Below are 20,225 nucleotides of genomic sequence, written 5' to 3'. Positions count from 1 at the left end.
CACCTTGATGTCAAGACGGCGTTTTTGCACGGAGAGCTAAACGAAGACGTCTATGTATCTCAACCAGAAGGCTTTGAAAAGAAGGGAGAAGAACATAAAGTTTTTAAACTTTCCAAAGCTTTATATGGGTTAAGACAGGCTCCACGAGCGTGGAACACAAAGCTTGATCAAATCTTGAGAGGTTTGAACTTCAAGAAGTGCTACAAGGAGAGTGCAGTGTATCGGAAGGCAGACAGGGAGAAGTTTCTTCTTGTAGCTGTATACGTTGACGATCTTTTTGTCACTGGGAACTCATTAGGAGTGATTCAAGAGTTCAAAGCTAGTATGGAGTCCAAGTTCGAAATGTCAGACTTAGGACTACTCACCTACTACCTTGGCATTGAAGTACATCAAAGAAAAGATGGCATCGAGTTGAAGCAAGAAGCATATGCACGAAGGATTCTCAAAGAAGCAGGTTTAGATCAATGTAACCTGACACACATTCCAATGGAGTTTGGATTGAAACTGTCTAAAAACAAAGGAGAACTGGTAGAAGACGCTACTATGTATCGACGGAGGATCGGTTGCTTAAGGTATCTCCTACACACAAGACCAGATCTCGCTTTCTCAGTTGGAGTAGTGAGTAGATACATGCAAAATCCAAGATAGTCACATATGGCAGCATTGAAGCAAATTTTGAGATATTTGCAAGGAACACTATCATACGGTCTAGTATTCAAGCGTGGAGGATCACAAACAATAGTTGGCTACAGTGACAGCAGCCATAACACGGATCCTGATGATGGGAAGAGCACTGCAGGCCGTATGTACTATCTTGGAGAAACACCAATTACATGGTGTTCACAGAAACTGAGAACAGTCGCTCTGTCTAGCTGCGAAGCCGAGTTCATGGCCGCAACAGAAGCAGCGAAGCAAGCTATATGGTTACAAGACTTGATGAGTGAGCTTATGGGACAGAATTGTGAGAAGACAACCATATACATTGACAACAAGTCAGCCATAGAACTCTCTAAGAATCCCGTTTTCCACGGAAGAAGTAAACACATCGGCAAGCGTTATCACTTCATCCGAGAGTGTGTTGAAAATGAGAAAATTGAAGTGGAGTTTGTACCAGGAGAAGATCAGTGTGCAGACATACTAACAAAGGCCCTAGCAAGGATTCAGTTCAAGACGATGAGGAGTTTGATCGGCGTTCAAGACCTCTCGAAGAAGGACTCGAAGCTTAAGGGGGTGATTGTTGGGTAAGCTTCTAGAATGTTCAGCCTAAGATTTCCTTAACCAAGTTGGGTTAAGAGAAAAGGAAAAGTTCTATTTAGGATTAGGAAAAGAGTAGTTTTCCATTATCAAAATAGGAATAAGAACTAAGTCGAGTTCCCTATATATACGTTTGATGGGTTGTATCAAACGATACCGAAACATAAAGAGAGTTTGTGAGTTGTTTAGTTTTGAGAGATTTTCTAAACATTCAATAAAGAGAGTTATTCTTTATACAAGCTTAGTGTGTTTAAGAAACTTTATCACACTCATATTATCATCAAAGAAACAAAACAGATGAAAGGGAAATGCTACAAGTGACTCTTCATACTGCTATTATGTCTGCAGCAGTTTCCACACTTCCATTGCATGTTTACTTTATTTGTATGGGATTTTGCATAACGCATGACAAGTATCTAACAACATCCTCTGTTTTCAACTCTGTTTCAGTACTGATTCATAGTGATCAACTTATTTTTATTAATCTACTAATAGTAACAATAACATATACAACTTATGCTGACTCTATGTGAACATCTTAACTTGTCAAATGAATAATATATAATTCAACCACATAAAACATGTTATTATTTATTTTGGAATTTTATTTCAAACCAAATCTCCCATTTTAAGAATAGCACAAAAGGATTAAGGATATATAAAGACAAGACAAATTCCGCAAAACACAGTCCTTAACTTGATGAAGCTAAATAAAGAAGACCTAAAAACATATTTCTTCTGACTGACTATTTTCACTTGGAAGCTTCGGCTGACTCGTTTGTGTTGACTTGTAAAGGGCACTGAGATACATATGGTGTCAGCTGTAACACCCAAATAGATATTCATTAGCAGAGCAGCCGAATCACACAACAACAAGCTTAATGTAATTAAGTAAGCATTCCCACCCATTTCAGGTACTTAACATTTATCAGGATCAAAACCCCTAAGGAGCTTCCACCGATACGACTTGTAAGAAGTTTTCTATGAGGATATCACTAATGTTTTGGTTCTCGTGTTCAATTACGATGAAAGCAACATACTCTCGGCTACTTATTTTTAGCAGAGCTAAATTAAACCCTAGGAAGCTTAATGCATTAAGTAAGCAAGACATTACAGGTTTCCTAACACAAAAACTTTCAAGAAACAACAAGATTTATCAGGATCACAAACCTAGGGAGCTTCGACCAATAAGACTTGTAAAAAGATTCAATCAACATAATGGAGGAATCAAAGACAAAAGGAACAAAAGAGTTTAGAAGGTGAAGTGAATAACTTTAAAGCCGGTGAGATCAGGGACTACGTAATTCGGCAATTTATCTTGCTGCACAACGTATCCTCCTGCATAACACCATGTCACATAACTTAGAGAAAGATAAAAGGAAGTCTCAAAACAATTGCAAATAAATATACAATTATATAATGATCTGTATTATACATCTACAATTCGACTTAAACTACCATATTCTCAGCCAACAGCAACTTTCCAGATTCTAGTCTCCCGAACACAATTTCATATGAGTTCTGTTCTGATACTTATGGTAATAATATGGTCGGTAACACTAGCTTTTCTCAATCTTGATCACTTAAACTACCATATTCTTTTCGTGGGAAGCTAACAACTTTAGAGAAAAAATTGAGCTCTGATCAGTCAAGCTACACCATGTCACAGAAAACTAGAGAAATGTAAAATCAAGTCTAGAAACAAATGCAACTGATGATCAATACTTTGCCAAAACGGAGTTAAAGTTGTTAGCTTTCCACCTAAAGAACCTAGTATCTAAAACCAGCCATGTAAATTACAGAAACTTGGATGATAACAGCTTTGCCTAAAGTTGCATATATAATATATCCAATTCAAAACAACTTGGTGATTAACACTAAGTATAACAATATTCAGTTACCAATGATCATCAATTGGATTAAAGCTGTTAGCTTTCCACCTAAAGAATCTGGTCTCTTAAGCCATGTAAATTCCTAAAGAATCTCGTCTCTTAGAGCCCTACCTTAGGTTGCATATATCTAATACTAATTCAAACCAAATGTTCAAGTTACACAGTGAGAGCTCTTTCAAAACACCAGAGATACAAAAATACTAGAAAAAGTTGGAACCTTTTCTGGTGTGGAAACCATGGGGTTTGCAGGTTTTGCCCTTGTTGAAGTCTCTAGGAGCTCGTTTAGGGGAAGAGAATATCAAGTCAAGTAGCTCTCTTCCTTCTGGATGATCTTCCAATCCCCATTAACAACCCTCCTATCGTCGTCATCCTCCTCCACCAAATCTATCAATCCCAAATCTGGCAAAATCGATAGATACAGTCAGAAGAATAACAGATCAGTATCAAATCTTGAGAAGAGAAGAGAGGGATGCATTGATAATATTACCTGAGTGAGTGAGTAAAATGAGCGTCCCCGACGACGACAGTACAAAACCAGAGATATATCTAATTCAAAACACCATTGAATTGTAAATGAGTTGGTTCTTCTCAACTGGAGCACGAAAACCAAGTGTTCAAGTTACACAGTACAAAACCTTCTCGCAAGTTCTATAGCATCAAGTTTCAGACTTTGGTTAACTATTTGATTGATTTAAAAGCACAAAGTTTTCTAATCACAGAGAGGCAGAAGGAACATACTTGATCAAGACCAAATTCCAAGAAATGCCGCAGGTTATGTCGGTGATCTCCGGATGCTAGTAGATAGTAGGTATACAAGATCACATATCATAAAACCTAAGTAGACAAAAGCAATCAGATTCGCAGCCAAACAGAACCTGCAACCCAAAATGCAAAGAAAAACACAAGAATAAATCAACTCTAGAAAACATTTAGAGGAAATTTTAGCAGTTTAAAAAGTAATCCAAAGAGAAACTGTTTCAAGGTTTAGCTAGACCAAGTCATTAGATAACCACATTAGCTCTAAACGACTTCCGTGGCTAATTTCATCAGAAAGCTTCAAAATTTCTGATAGACTTTAGATCGCTTTGAACCCAAACTCTACTGAATACTTCTTTATTGAATTAGAAAGACTCAATTGACTACAGAGATTGTAATACGGAATCGGAAAAACGGAAAAGTGTTTAACAACTCTAGTCTCACCGGAATTACAGAGATCGCATCAATCTCTCAAGCACATCGCTTGTTACAAGAATTCACAAATGAGACATAAGAAAAACCCAAAAGACTTCAACGTTCTTCTTATTCAAATCTCTAACCGCAAAGCTTCCTTCCCATAAAGAGTCTTTCCTTTATTCTTTGACTTCTTCTTCCGCGACTTAAGCCACGTCACCCTTGACTTGTTGACCAGTCGTCTTCTTCTTCCTATAATATGTACGATGAATCGTATCAATACTTTCGTCCCCGAGAACGAGCTTGTCCTCAAGCTTGAAATTGGGAAACTGCTGAACAAAATCCTTCGAGGGAAGCCAAGAATTACACTCCTGTCCACGATCCTGCCACTGGATTAAGAACTCACGCACCCCTGTCTCCGAGAAACGCACCTCAAGAATCTTCTCCGGAAACCACAACTCTTCCTCAACCATCTCAGGTGGTTCAGAGGTCTCCACGGTGTAATCCTTACCCACTACAGCCTTTAACTGAGAAACATGAAAGACATCATGAATGCGTGAAGTAGCAGGAAGCTTCAAACATAAGCCACCGCTCCAATACGCTCCACAACCTCAAAAGGACCAAAGAACTTGGCTGCCAGCTTATGACATTCACCTACTCCAAACTCCACTTCTCGGCGCTTTTTATCAGCATTCCGCTTCATTATATCCTGAGCCCTCTGCAAATTAGCATGTATGCGAGTTAACATCAAATCACGCTCCTTCAACTGCACCTCCAAATCCCAGTTAGACGTCGAACCAGCTTTAAACTTGAGGAGATGAGGAGGATCTCGCCCGTACACCAGTTTAAATGGAGACGTCTTAAGTGCAGAATGATAAGATGTATTATCGGAGAACTCAGCCCAAACCAAAAAACGAAACCAAGTGCGAGGGTGACTCGATGCAAAGCACTTGAGATATGTCTCTAAACATCTGTTAAGAACTTCGGTTTGGCCATCCGTTTGAGGATGGTATGCAGTGCTATACTTCAACTTAGTCCCCGACAGTCGAAATAGATCCTTCCAAACTTCTCCCATAAACACACGGTCTCTATCCGAAACAATGGTCTTTGGAAACCCGTGTAACCTCACAATCTCCACAATGAACTTGTTAGCCACATCGATGGCCTTAAAAGGATGTTTCAGACCCAAGAAGTGAGCCGCCTTACTCAACCTGTCCACCACAACCAATATAACGTTAACTCCACCAGACATTGGTAAACCCTCAATGAAATCCAAAGAAAGATCCTCCCAAATAGCTGTGGGAATTGGTAAAGGTTGGAGCAACCCCGCTGGAGACAGAGTCGAGTACTTATGCGTTTGACAAACAGAGCAAGCTGCTACATAACGTTGGACATCCTTTTGTATGCCCTCCCAATGAAAACACGACTGTACCCTCTTCAATGTCTTCAAAACACCCGCGTGTCCACCCAGCTGACTATCATGGAACTCATGAAGAATCTAGGGAATAAAAACAGAGGACTTAGGCACCAAAAGCCTGTTTTTAAACCACAATTTGTCCTCTATCACTCGAAAATGAGATCCATGAAAACTCCCTGATTTAATCTGAGCAATAGTAGATTGAATATTAGCATCTCCATCAATTTCTTTAAACAAATCCTGCAACTGAATCACTGCAGGAACCGTGAGTGCTAAAAGTGTTGCAGACACCGGATGCGGAATTCGGGATAACCCGTCAGCAGCCTTATTTTCAATGCCAGGCTTATAAACAATCTCCATATCAAAACCTAACAAACGAGTTAACCACCTCTGATACTCCATATTCACTTCTTTCTGCTCCAACAAAAACGTCAAACTACGCTGGTCAGTATGAACTTCAAACTTACGACCCATCAAATAATGCTTCCACTTCAACACTGCCATAACAATGGCCATCAATTCTCTCTCATACGCAGGTTTGAGCTGCTCCCTAGGAGTGAGACCGTGACTAAAGTAAGTCAATGGCCTCTTATCTTGGAGCAAAACTGCTCCTACTCCAGTCCCTGACGCATCTGTCTCAATGATGAACACCTTCTCAAAGTTAGGTAAACCTAAAACAGGAACAGAAGCCATCGCCTGTTTGAGACACTCAAAGGCCTGTTGAGCAACATCAGACCAGACAAACTGATCCTTTTTAAGTAAATCCGTCAAAGGCTTAGCAATAGTACCGTAGCCTTGAAAAAATTTCCGGTAATAACCGGTCAGACCTAAGAAACCCCGCAAATGTTTAATGTTTACCGGTGTAGGCCAATGACGCATAGCCTCAGTTTTAGCAACATCAGTGGCCACCCCTTCTTCAGAAATAATATGGCCTACATATTCCACCTGTGGCACTCCAAACAGACACTTCTTGTGATTAGCAAACAGCTTATGATCACACAACAACTGCAAAACCAACCCCAAATGATCCACATGCTCCTGAATGCTACCACTACAGACCAAAATATCATCGAAAAACACCACCACAAATTTTCTCAAAAATGGCCTAAAAACCTTATTCATCAAGGACTGAAATGTGGCTGCAGCATTGGTTAGGCCAAAGGGCATGACCAAAAATTCATAATGGCCTTCAAGAGTTCGAAATGCTGTTTTCTTGATATCCTCCTCTTTCATACGAATCTGATGATAACCAGAACGTAAATCAATTTTTGAAAACACCACCGAACCATGAAGTTCATCAAGGAGTTGATCAATGACTGGAATGGGAAACTTGTCCGGAATTGTAGCTCTGTTCAAAGCCCTGTAATCCACACAAAACCTCCAAGTGGCATCCTTCTTCTTGACCAATAGAACAGGACTAGAAAAAGAACTGGTACTAGGACGAATGATTCCCGCAGTCAACATATCCTCCACCATCTTCTCCATAACTTCTTTCGTGGAATGAGGATAGCGATAAGGCCTTACAGTAGTCGATTGCACTCCAGGCTTCAGAGAGATAGAGTGCTCTTGTCCTCTCATCGGAGGCAACCCTGTAGGTACCGCAAAGACAAAAGAAAATCTGTCCAAAACCTCAGACAAAACCGGATCCAACTTTCTATCCGCCACCACCACATCAGTATTTGCCAACACTACTGGTGAACCACAAGCTAGAGTAGAACGCACAGGAGATTCCATTGTTTTAAGAGACAACTGAGGGTAGTGCAAAGAAGGATCTCCTAACAAGGTCACTCGTTTACCCTGATAATTGAACTGCCACTCTTGACGTTTCCAATCAATCTCACACGTTCCCAAAGTTTCTAACCATTGAACCCCCAATATAACGTCTACACCTCCCAACTCCAACGTGATGAAATCATTCTTAAACTCCACATCCGCTAACGAGAAAGTGACCTCCCTGCAAACACCAGACCCGTGAACATACACACCATTACCCAACAACACTTCCAGGCTGCTATCAGCACACGCCTTTAACTTCAAACGAGATGCTAAGGTTGGAGTAATGAAATTATGTGAAGCTCCGGAGTCTAACAACACCACCACCCTAGATTTTCCAATCAAACCAATCAATTTAGTGGTTCTGGGGGAATGTTTTCCCAAAAAAGAATTTAGTGATAGACAACGCATCACCGGTTGTTGCTCCACTGCCAACTCAGCTGGTATAAAAAACTCTTCATCAACCACTTCTAACTCCAATCCATCCACCACAGTAAGAATCTGCAACTCCTTCAAAGGACATACATGACCCCGAAAATATTTGCCTTTACACTTGAAACAGATTCCCTTACTACGCATCGCATCCAACTCTTTTGCAGTGTGCCTTTGTCTTGGTTGGAACTCTTTCTTTGGAGGTGGAGCAGTAAGCAACCCTTGACCACTACCATTTTGTACCCCCTGACCATTACCACTTTGCAACAAGATAGGCTTAGACGTAGAAACATAGTTACTAGAACGAGTGTGGTGTGACTGACTTGTAGTAAGCACCTTGCCAGAACGTTCACCCACCAGTTGACAAAAGGAACTAGATTCCATATGAAGCACCGCAGCTTTCTGATAGTCCAAGCCTACTGGCTCCTTCATCTTAAGAACTTCCTTCATTTCCTGTTTCAACCCATTGTAAAAACTTTTCTCCAAGTGTGAATCATCTAAACCCAGGACTTGAGCAGACAAATCCTCAAACTCAGTCACATAAGCTGCAACCGTACCCGTTTGTTTGATAGCAAACAACCTGTTTCCTGGATCATCTTCAATAGACTCACCAAAACGTAGAAACAAACGTTGGCGAAACTCTCCCCAAGAACGAAATTCACGGCGAGTAAGCTCACAATTGAACCATTTCAACACATCACCTTCGAGACTAAGAGCAACCAGTTCTAGCTTATCCTCATCCGTGTAACGACCAATTCGAAAAAAACGTTCAACCTTAGAGATCCAATCAAACGCATGAGATCCATCAAATACAGGCATCTCAATCTTCCTCAACAAACTAGATCGATTATCCAAAGGTAGATTCCCAGTATCACCACCGCGAGAACGTAGAACAGAGGAACAAGATACCTGAGGAGACTGATGAGATGATTCCGGTTGTTCAGGACGCTTCCCAAGATGATTCTCCAGCTTCGATAAAGTCTTCAACACCTCTTGCATCGTCGAATCAAGATAAGTCAGCTTATCGTCGTGTTCAACCTTCGATTGGACCAATCTCTTATAACCAACGCACAGAAACTTCAATTTAATCTCCAATGGATCTTCCTGATAGCTCGTGCCGTCGAAATCCTCCGAGTAATCCAAATCCGCCATCGCACATGGCTGTGATTCTCTTGAAGCTGATGCTGCCTCAGTAACTGCCTCAATAAATGCCACTGAGCCTTCAGTTTCTCGATGCGCACATGGCTGTGATTCTCTTGAAGCTGATGCTTTGGATCATTTCAAAGGGAGACTATACAAAGAGGTGAATATTCTGCTCTTGACCCGTCTATTTGCTATGATTTATTCAGTCTCTTTAACAGGATCAACAGGATCACCTAGCCATAAGAGGATCACCAAGCCATAAAGAGTCGCCTCGCCAAGTTCCTACACTGCTCAAATTTGTGTGCCATGCTTATGACTTTTCTTTTCATCTTGATCCTGTGTGAACAGCTACGTTGAATACTTTTCATGGCCTTTCGAATGAAGTAAGAGCAAGCAAGCAAACCATTTATTTTAGTTTTAATTTCAGCTGTATCTGTGTTCTTATTGTATCTTTGAAAGTGAGAGAGAAACTTTGTGAAATAGATATCATTTAGTGTAAGTTATTTTGTTTTACTAAACTTAATTGTAACTTACACTAAATGATCTATATTTTCAGCTGTGATATATTTTATTAATAAGATCATTTAGTGTAAGTTGTTTTATGACTAAGCAGATCATTTATCCATCTTATTATGTACTTACATTACCTAAATCTTTCAATCTCTGAGTTGATCAAAGATGCTTTGAACAAAAGTCGCCAAAACTACTCTTTTCTCATATGTTCTGTAATGAAGCTGTACACGTACGAAACAGAGGAAACACCATCATAAATTGAATATTAGTTATGGAGCACTCTAATGTTTTTGATAAGGACAAAACACAGAGTTAGAGAAAATAAAATAAAAATACAAAGAAAACTAGAGAATCCAACTAAAATAGCTAGAAATCAAACCATCAAAATACAGAGTAACATCCGATTATAATTGTATCAAACACACGATCACAAGACATGGATGTTGCATTTGGATGATCGTTTAGGAAGAGCAAGAAGATCATTTGTGAGTTTCAACTTGTTGTCTGTCTCATCACGAATATTCACTTTCATCTCTTCAAGATTCTCCATTTCTCTCAAGAAGCACTTCACTTGGTTGAGTTCCTCAAGATTTCCTTTATACCCTTGTATCTCAACCACCTTCACCACATTGCCACCATTAATGTTAACCCCACAATCGCTTATGCCGCACAAACCGTTAAGGACTAGAGTTTCTAGCTTTGGAGCTTTTTCAATCATATTGCAAAGCAATTTCCAATATTCTTTCTTATTACCCTCAAAATGTAGAGTGGCCAAGTTCTTAAACAAGGGAATCTCAGCAAGATCAAGGCATGCACACATCACCTGCAACAAACAAACCATCAAACAAGACAAAGGAAGAAAGCAAAAGAGAAAGGAAAGAGACAGAGATGGAGAGAGACATGCCTCAACAGTAGAAGAAGAGAGGTAAAGGATTTGAAGACTGGAGATAGAATTCACGATTTTTAAACAGGTGCCGTGTTCATAACCCCATCTCCCATTCCGTGGGAAAACAAGATTCAGGCGGGCTTCTAAAAGATCATCGAAGCGATCCTCCGATTGATAGAGACAAGTTAGATAATCAGAGTAGTCGAGGTAGACAAGACTGGGTGTGTAGATAAACAAAACGCGAGGGGACTTAACACCGTTATTGTAGTGAACCGTGAGTTTCTTGATGTTGTCGTGGTCTATAAAGTGAGGTGCTGAAAGATCGCCGAATTCACAATCTCTATCTCTAATGTAAATGTGATGTATGTATAATTCTTCGAGCTCAGGGCAACCCTCAAGCATCACATCACACAAAGAACAATTTGAAAACCAAACTGTGTGGAAGAAGAGACTCTTAAGCAGGGGAAAGCAAACCTCCTTCCAAGGAGACTTACCAAGACAAAGTTCTGTTCCTAAAGTGAGCTTGACCAATGTGTTGTTAATGTATAGGGTGTTAGGAAGAAGAGGTGGTGGCTTGTGCATCAAAGGCATTTTTATGCGAAGGTCAAGATCCGAAAGGCCATGCTCCAATGCCTTTGATATCCATCTTCTAGTAGTAGTAAGACTGTAGAAACTGAGGTTTCTCACAATGAATTTGTTTAGAAGGGAAACAAATTCAATAACAATCTCTTGAAGGATTTAGATCAAAGTAAGCAAGAAAAGAAGAAATGAAAATCTCTTGAGGAACAAGTTAGGTTTTGCTCAAGAACGAAGAGGAATTTAGGGTTTTGTATTAATGAATGGATGATCTTACAATGAGAGGATCGACCTCTATTTATAGGTACTCGAAGATCTATAGAATATATTCGAATATATTGGATATATTGACTTTCCTAACTTGATGGCGAGCTAATTAGGAAAGTCCTTCCTTTCTTGCTAGGTCAGCCGCTGGGCGAGTTGAAGTGCCGAATTCGTCACCTCGTCCATGGGCTTTTCAGTGTTACTGGGCCTTCAGAGATGAAGTCCAACCTAGGCCGAATTCCCGGTTTAGATAGCCGGTTCTTTAGCGGGTCTAGATCGGTATGTTGGGAGTGCTAATTCCCGCACCAACAATTAGTCCCCCTCAGTTCGGTTCGTTCGGAAGCTAATTCGAATGACCGGACTTAAAGGGAGAATATCCGATCCAGTTCGTAAATCGTCGCACCGCTTCGCCCTCCTCTAGTCAGGTGACACGTGTCCGATACGTCACATCTGTCATCTCGGAATCCGAAGCGTCGCGTAGGTTACGGTAGGCAATTATGACTCCGCATAGGGTTGCCGCCCACTCCCATCTATAAATACTCAATATCCACCGAGTGATTTCACTTTTCGCCGTTTCGTCAAAAAGGTAACTGCTTCATTCTTTCTCTCTTCGCCTTTAATTATTTTTTATTCGTCAGTTCCCCTACACTCTTCGGCGATCTGCATTATTTCTCACCTCGGCCATGGTTTCTTCATCGGATACTACAAGTGAACCATTGACCCGTAAGAATTCCAACAGAGAAACTACAGAAGTTGTCAGATCGGTCCAAGGCGAGATGCCAAACAGATCAGAAGAGGCCGAATGCTCCGCAAGGCGCAGACCCAACGTGATTCCAATCCCTTTCCTGATTGACGAAGACGACCGCGAAGGTCATGGGAACACTACGCCGATTTCGGATCTCCCACCTGACAACCTGGGTGGCGAAACGACCCGACCTGCTCCTGACAACGTGATGATCAACGACCTCTCACCTCTTCGAGATCACCGAGGTGAAATCGGGGGTAAGAAGACGACCAGCACTAGTGATTCGGTTGGCGAGTTGCTGAACTCGTGTGGCCTGGCCAATTCTGGTGTTCATATTATTATTCCCGGAGAGCATCAGCGTCCATGGACTCCGCCTCTCGGGTATATTTGCTTGTACGAGGGATTCTTTTCTCAATGCCAGTTATTCTTCCCTCTTCCTAATTTGCTCACCCAATACGCCCATCGCCGCAAAATTCCGATATGCCAACTCACCCCGGGAAGCATCTGCAACTTCGTCGCTGCCCTTACTCTCGCGGCCGAAGCCGAGGTGTTCCTCGAAGTCGAATGCTTCGAGCAATTGACAAACTTCAAGAACAGCCAGGGCAGCAAATTGTGGATGGTTAATGCAAAGCCAGCTCACAACTTCCTTCCGGGGGAAAAAGTCAGCAACTTCAAAAAGTTGAGGGCTCGCTACTTCTTCGTCCGAGTTGACGAACGCTCTTTTGAAAACCCGAAACGTGGTCGCCGAAGAGTGTGGAACGATTCGCCGGGTATCATCTCGTTCCTTATTCTGTTAAATCGGACAATATCGTGCTGACCTGATTTCGTATTTTCATATGTTTTGCAGATCGCCCTTCTTCAGCTCGGAGACTATCTTCCAGATTCGGACGCATCAAGAACGCTCTCCTCAGTGTAGCGGATCGCAGCTGGGCTCAAATCTCTCGACGCCGTGTGGAAGCAGCGATGGGTAAGGCAAGAACACAGTTCGCCAGTTTTGCAAGCTCACTGGGTCAAACTTCCAAGGTCCCGCCAACCACAATTGTCGCCGTCGAGACGCTCCGATCTGTGGACCGAAACGATGAACCGATCGTCAACCCCGATCCAGAACAGACGGAAAATGAATTCATCGATGTTGACGACGAGGAGGAGCTCCCGGCTGCCGACGAAGAAGACGAAGAAGTGGCTCCCAATGATTCATCTCTTCCTCCACCGACTGAGCCGATCGTCTCAATGCAGATTGCTGCTGAATCAGGTGACGGTTCAAAGAAGAAGAAGTCCAAGAAGGACAAAAACAAAGAGAAGGGTAAAGGAAAAGCCTCCGCCCAAGGGAAAGGTCGGAAGCGCTCCGCGGACGAGGCTGGTCTCGAGTCACATGATCGCTTCCGAGTTGAACGTGCTGCGGGTCGAACTGACCGATTCCGTTATGACTATTTCGGGGACGCGCCGCTTGTGTGCAATAGGGAAGCCGCCGCGGAGTTGTGCAGGCAACTTACGCTATCCTCGGTCATGCTGGCGCCGGTCAAGGAGCTTGAATTCAGAGATCAGTACATTCAAGCCGCCCAATCTGCCCTTCAGGTTTGAACCGCTTCGCCCTCCTTATTACTGAATTGGCAAAACTTAATTCTCATTTCTCCTCGTTCCGAAATGCAGACCGCCGCCTATATGTCGTCACTCACTCTGATGTACGATAGGCGCGTCAAATCGATGACTTCGGCAGAGGCCGAATTCGATAAGATGAAGGAATGTCTGGAGAATCTCCGAGAAGCGGACAAGTCGAAGAACGAGAGGATCAAAGAGCTAAAAGATCTTCTTGCGAAGAAAGAGCAGGACTGCGAAAATTTGGAAGGCAGGGTTGCTGAGCTGGATTCGCAGGGGAAAGCTCTGGAGAAAGAAAAGGCTAAGCTGTCAAAACAGTTCGACGATCTCGGGGCGAGATTCGAGTCCGAAACGAGGCGGCTTCGCCTAGATCGCCAAGCCAAAGTAGAAGGCACCACAAGGAAGGCGCAGAGCCGTCTCGACAAAGTGAAGGATTATCTGCGTGATCAGGAGATGGCCCGTCCGAAAGAGGATGTCCTCAACCATGCGAACGGATTTGGGGAGATTATGGATCATCTTCTGAAGAATGGTGCATCCATCCCGGACAATCTCGTTGCCGAGATCAAGAAGAAGCGGGAGGTCGCCCTAACCGAAGTGAAAGCGTTGGATCTCGTAGAATTCGAGGAAGGCGATCTCGACATGTCTCCCGATCAGCTCGGCTTCGGAATGCTTCAATCCGGGGATGCGGCTCCAGACTCCGTTCCTCATCCGTACGGCTCCAATGTTGGGCTTTTCCAGACCGGTCCTCCCGAAAATGTCCCCTAAGAATTTTTACTGTTGTTGTTTTCATTTTTGCACCGTGTTACTTAAGATCATGCGACATTGCTGCCTAGTAAGCAACCGACTTCTGTTTTGGAAATTTTCCTTTGTTTTGCATGGAATATCGCCTTTTTTATCCATCAGCGGAAATGGTAGTTTTCCACATCAAAATTGGAAATATTTCGTTTAGGATTAGTATAAATATGACTGTTCCATGTACGATTGTACCGTAGCTTTGACGCAATATTTCCAAGATGCCGAGTTCTGTTGGCAGCACCGCGTCCTTAGTCGAGGTTAAGAGCGATGTCCCGACGTTTTCAAACGCGGAAGCCATTGAACGGGGGATGCAGTTCTACCCACATATCCGAGCTCCCTGGATGTTAATGTTTCGTGTTAGTCCGGAAAAGAGGCTGGAATTAGAAACCTTTTTTTCTCGTATTGAAGAACGCCATTCCGAGTACCGCGAGCGATTAGCTGTAACAGAGCAATCACGAAGTGAACTGCTTTTCAAACTTAAGTTGCTTGAATCTCACCCTAGGTTCTGGATCGGGAACGGTCTGGACAGAGTGGCAGACATGCGGCAGTGCTTGATCGATTACTGCAACGAGTGCTACCAGTCGGAGAACTCGACTCCCAACGAGCCAAGTTTTTCTTTGAGCGGCGAGTTCATGCCCTCCAAGGTGAAGACGTTCTATGTAAGCAATCGTGCCAACAATATCGAAGCTGCTGCTGCTCATGCCTTCGTTCGCCAGGTAACAAACCCTAGCGTTGTCCGTGCAAAGTTATTTTAGCCACTGTTTACTGACCAATGGCCTTGTGTGTAGATCGAATCTGTGCATCGCGAACAATGTCACAAGCTGTATTATCACCGCATGAAGAAGAATGAAATCGATGATCGGTTGGCGGCACTGGATGCCGAGATCAGCTCCTTAAAGGCGAAGAGAGGGAAAGCCGTTGCCCGTATGGACGAAGCCGAGCAGAAAATCAGGGCGTTGGAGTCGCATCCTGCTGACTGGGAGAAGACGGGACTTCAACTCCTATGGCCCATGCCGAAGCGTCTGACATCTGACACCAGGAAGGTCGCCGCCGGACTCGCTCTTTGATGAATGACATGCTTTGGCGATCTGATCCTTCCGTTATGTTTTGTTTCCTAATCCTGTGATGACGATTTGACCTTGCAATAAAGCTTCTTTTTTTTTTATTTTAATTGGAAATTCAAACGAGGCGAGACGTCTCTCGGCTTACATTGAATATTCCTTTGTAAGGGTATTTTACCCCAAACGTAAGTGCACTTTGTGATCGAGGGGCGAGGTACGATGCCTCGGCTTACCCTCTTTGCCCCACTTCGGAAAACGGAAAGGCGGAATTTACAACTCTGGGTCCGGCTTACATTCGCCCGATCTGAGACGTACGAAACAATTCAAAAGAATTCTCTGAGTTCGGTTTATCTCTCGTCAAGGAGTTATCGAGACAATTCTGAAAGAATTCTCTGGGCTCGATGCGTCTCGCATTGAAGACTTAGAATCGAAACAATTCCAACGGAATTCTCTGGGTTCGATTTATCTCCCGCTGGAGAGTAAGTCGATCATCTGGCCGAGATGTCGAGTAGTTCGATTCCGAACTGGGTATATTTTTTTTATTATTTTTCTTTATTTTTTGCTCATTCCCGAGGAGTAACCACTGCATTAAATGCGGACGCGGTTTCGCACTGTAATTTAATTGGTGGAAGAGTCTCGGGACACAGCGCGTATCCTCCCTCGATCTGATTGGTGCGAGATTTTCGGGACGCAGCATTTATCTCCCCCGTCCCCGCCTATAAATAGGTGAGGAGAAGGTTTGCCGAGCATCTCTCATCCAAACTTCAGAAAGATCAGCTACGAAGTATGCCTACCACGACACGATCTGCATGGTTAAGGCGAGCTCGAGAGTTGACCGCTGCCGGGGTTAGCGGATTCGACTCGGATGCGTCGAATATCGCCCTTCCCATAGAAGAGGCGATTCCGCCTCCGTCTTTAGAGCTCGCCGTAGGGACTGAGGGGGATCCCTTACGAAGAGAGATACTCATCTACCGAGCTCGTTGTCAGCGGATGAGTTCGTATATCAAGGCGTTTCGTCTGAAAAGCGACCTCGTCTATCAGCTCTGCCGCTTGGAAGGAACCATCGCGGTTCTCGACGAGCTCATTGCCGGAGGTCTCTATTTGGCGGGCTGGCGCATGACCCGACTACTCGCCGACCGTGATCGATGCGAAGGGGAGGTCGTCAGGACCCTGTTACCCGATCTGCCGGAGAGTGACTACGAGCCGCTGGGCGAATCGGAGAATCTGCATGTTGCGGAAATCCCGATCTTCAGGGGCCGCATAGAGAGGTTACGCCGGTACATCCTCCACCTGGAGGCCACGGACCGTTATTTTCGAGAGAGTCATACCGTGGAGGGTCCGCTTGCGTTCCTGGAGGAAATGGCGAACAGGGGGGCAGAAATGCCAGCAGGCCGACTAGACGGGTTGAGGCGGGAGTGTCAACGCTGGCGGGTGCATCTGGATGGTATAGCTGTCGAGGAGCCGCTGGAGTCCGACCTCTCGAGCTCTGCGCCTGTGAATCGCCGAGGAGGTTGAGATCACAGGAGGGAAATCGCGCTTCGCATCTGCTTCTCCGGACTAGAGACCTACCGTAGCATTTAGATCACCACCTCCTTTTTATTGCTTGTAGTTCTTTCTCTTATGCTCCATCTTTCTTAGGCGATACGCCGATGTCGAATACTCTTTGTATGTGGCAAGAAGGAAGGAATAAAATGGAATAAAAGAATCTTATTAGCTTGTTTTTTTTTTTTTTTTTTTTTTTTTTTTTTTTTCTCTCTAGCTGTGCCCTCGAAATCTCGTGAAAGAAACCAAGGGCTGCCTACGTACCCGAAATCCGGGATCAAGCCAGTCGTAGTTCGTAGTGTACATACTTTCATAACCAGATTGTAAGCAAAAGGTTTAATAGTAGTAACGTTTGAGGTGAGCCGCATTCCAAGAATTTTTGATCTGCTTGCCTTCCATGGTCAGGAGCTCGTACACACCTGGGCGAATTACCTTGGAAATGAGATACGAGCCCTCCCAGCGGGCACCAAGTTTGCCGGCGTTGACCTCCTTCGTATTCTCGTACACTTCACGTAATACCAGGTCGCATTCATTGAACCTACGCTGGCGGACAGCTTTGTTGTAGTATTTAGATGCAGCGTTTTGGTAGTTCTGGATCCGGACGAGAGCTTGGTCGCGCAGCTCCTCGGCGAAGTCGATGCTATCTAGCATCATACTGTCGTTGAGCGCGGAATCGTTGACTAGCATAGCGCGGCGCAGAGTAGGTACTCCGGCCTCGGCCGGAGCCAGAGCTTCGATGCCATACGCTAACGAAAACGGGGACTGTCCCGTGGCCCTGCGAGGGGTAGTCCGGTAGGACCACAGCACGCCGTCGAGCTGGTCTGCCCACGCTCCTTTCTTGAGTCCGAGACGCTTTTTCAGCCCGTCTATGATGGTTTTGTTGGTCGCCTCGGCTTGGCCGTTTCCCTGGGGATATCGGGGGGTCGAGGTGCTCAAACGTATTCCCCATTTTCCTAAGAAGCGTCTGGTGATCATCGAGGTGAACTGTGTCCCGTTGTCGGTGACGATCTCGTAAGGGAGCCCATGACGACAGATAATATTTTTCCAAATAAAATTGGTGACGTCGAGCGATTGTATCTTTCCGAACGACTCCGCTTCCACCCATTTGGTGAAGTAATCGGTCAGGACCAAGAGGAATTTCTTTGACCTCGACGGGGGTAATGGGCCGACGAGGTCCATCGCCCAACGCATAAAGGGGTACGGCGCGGTGACTGTGTTCAGCAGCTCGGGTGGTACATGTTTCATCTGCCCGTGGCGCTGGCAAGGCTCGCATTTCGCCGAAAAGGCCTCACAATCGGTGACCATGGTGGGCCAGTAATGACCATCCTTCTTGATTTTTAGTGCGAGTGCACGCCCTCCGGAGTGGTTTCCGCCATCGCCTTCGTGGACCTCCATCATTATTCGTTCTGCTTCCTCTCGATCGACGCAGGTGAGAAGGACTCCGGACGAGCTGCGTCGAAAGAGGCTTCCTCCCATCATGGCGTAGTGTGCGCATCGAGCTTTCAAACGGCGAGCTTGCCATCGATCCTCTGGGACCGTGCCGTCCTCGATATATTTCTTTATTTCGAGCTGCCAATCGTAGTAGTAGTAAGACCAATGTGGTGAACATCATCATGCTCCAATGCCTTTGATATCCATCTTCTAGTAGTAGTAAGACCAATGTGGTGAACATCATCATCTTGAAATTTTAGTGAGAACTTCTTCAAGGAATTGTTGTTGCAAACTGAAAGTGTTTTATCCACGAAATCTCTGAAGCTATCAGATACGTCTTCACTGTGTCTCTCGCTCTCGGGATAGAGTAAATCAGAGTCGTCTAGATCGAGAGATGAGCAGAGAAGATTCATGATATGGAACAGAGTCCTCCATCTTTTGGAGAGAATTGAGGTAGAAGCAGCTCGTTTAGTAGGAAGAAACGACAAGATATGAGCAAGTATCTCATCTGGAAGAGAGCTGATTGAATCTACGGAGTCAGATAACAATGATACCTTTTTGCTTTTGGTCTCCATAACAAAACTGCGTGGCGAAGACGGTATCGATTTAGGGTTCTCAAAGTGATTCAACGGCAAGAAGGCAAAGATGGTAACAACGTATTAGGGTTCTCAAAAGTCAAAACTTAGAAAGGGACCAAACTTTTTATTTTGATTATGTGGCATGACTTATTTGCCTATCATAATTATTTGGTATACATACAAAATTCTAATTTGAAATAGTTTAATAATTCGATAGAAAACTATTATAATGATTAAAAGATATATCATGAGCATGAATTGGTTTAGAATATGCTGTCAAAAAAAAAAAATGGTTCATAAAAGAATCCGAGAAAACTTAATTTTCGATTTAATTCTGACAAAGTCTATGAAAAGAAATATTTGTTAGTTTTGTCATCAATACGAAATGCAATATGTAATAGTGACAACCGGGACGGACGACATCAACCTCCATGAATTCATTATTCACACGACCACTAAATTAAACCAAGCAATTCGATTGTTAAAAACAATCATTATTCGCTCGCACGTTTAAAACTTTTGTAGATTCATTTACAAGAAAATTAGAAAACGAATTCTATTGTTTAGGTGTGTCATATATCATGGTTTTTATTGTTTTTACTTTTTAACCATGATATACATGTTTTTTAGAGCTCTTGATTTGTTTTATAGGTTGTTTTTGAGTCTTTATAGTACTAGGTACATATTGGCACGGATGGGAGTATAATAAAGTAAAATAGGGGTATTTGGAGCACATTCGAGAATTGAGGCTGAAAATGTGAAGTTTGGATACAAGTTTAGAAGAATGCATCGATTGATGCAGGTGTTGGCATCAATCGATGCATTATCCGCTACAATTCAAGTATGAGTTTCTCAAGTTCTGAAGTTTTGAAAAATTGCCCCAAAGTTTTCCTTATTTGCAATATTCAGTCTCTGACATGATTTGCCTCAAAATTATTGAAATGAGATGAGCAATAATTTCATCTTGTGGTGAGAGTAAATACCATGCCATCAATCCTGATATGTTTTTATTGGCTCTGTGTTAATTTATTTTCTTTTGGCACTTTAATCATTTCTTTCTTAATTTAAACATTTTAAATTATTATTATGAAACGAAAAATGTGTTATAAGTATTAGGTAATTATCAAAAATTACTTTTAATAAGATCTAATTTTTTA

The 20,225-nt window shown here is 43.3% G+C and overlaps 1 protein-coding gene and 1 long non-coding RNA gene across 2 annotated transcripts; both read right to left on the bottom strand.

Moving 5' to 3' along the window:
- Positions 1–1,819: 1,819 nt before the first annotated feature.
- On the bottom strand, positions 1,820–4,019 carry LOC104732833 (uncharacterized). The gene is made up of 4 exons (XR_015575595.1): positions 3,885–4,019; positions 3,634–3,692; positions 3,364–3,545; positions 1,820–2,592 (listed from the first exon to the last, which is right to left on the bottom strand). It is a non-coding gene; the product is annotated as an uncharacterized LOC104732833 (long non-coding RNA).
- A 6,002-nt stretch (positions 4,020–10,021) lies between these two features.
- Positions 10,022–19,065, bottom strand: LOC104732832 (putative F-box protein At5g40050). Its single transcript, XM_010452431.1, has 4 exons — positions 18,685–19,065; positions 10,955–11,113; positions 10,499–10,861; positions 10,022–10,372 (listed from the first exon to the last, which is right to left on the bottom strand). The coding sequence occupies exons 1-4, from the start codon at positions 19,063–19,065 to the stop codon at positions 10,022–10,024; spliced, it is 1,254 nt and encodes a 417-aa protein (XP_010450733.1).
- Between the last annotated feature and the right edge of the window lie 1,160 nt (positions 19,066–20,225).

Source organism: Camelina sativa, chromosome 12, assembly GCF_030686135.1.
Source record: "Camelina sativa cultivar CO46 ecotype springtype chromosome 12, ASM3068613v1".
NCBI lineage: Eukaryota > Viridiplantae > Streptophyta > Magnoliopsida > Brassicales > Brassicaceae > Camelina > Camelina sativa.
This window is presented reverse-complemented; position numbering and strand designations above follow the sequence as displayed.

Bases quoted from the DNA above. Each gene is read 5' to 3' on its own strand.
- LOC104732832 (XM_010452431.1), bottom strand. From the start codon at position 19,065: ATGGAGACCAAAAGCAAAAAGGTATCATTGTTATCTGACTCCGTAGAT. The intron at 10,862-10,954 runs GTTTGCTTTCCC...GGTTGCCCTGAG, and splicing joins GTAAGTCTCCTTGGAAGGAG to CTCGAAGAATTATACATACA. The intron at 10,373-10,498 runs GCATGTCTCTCT...CCCTTGTTTAAG, and splicing joins TCTCTTCTTCTACTGTTGAG to AACTTGGCCACTCTACATTT.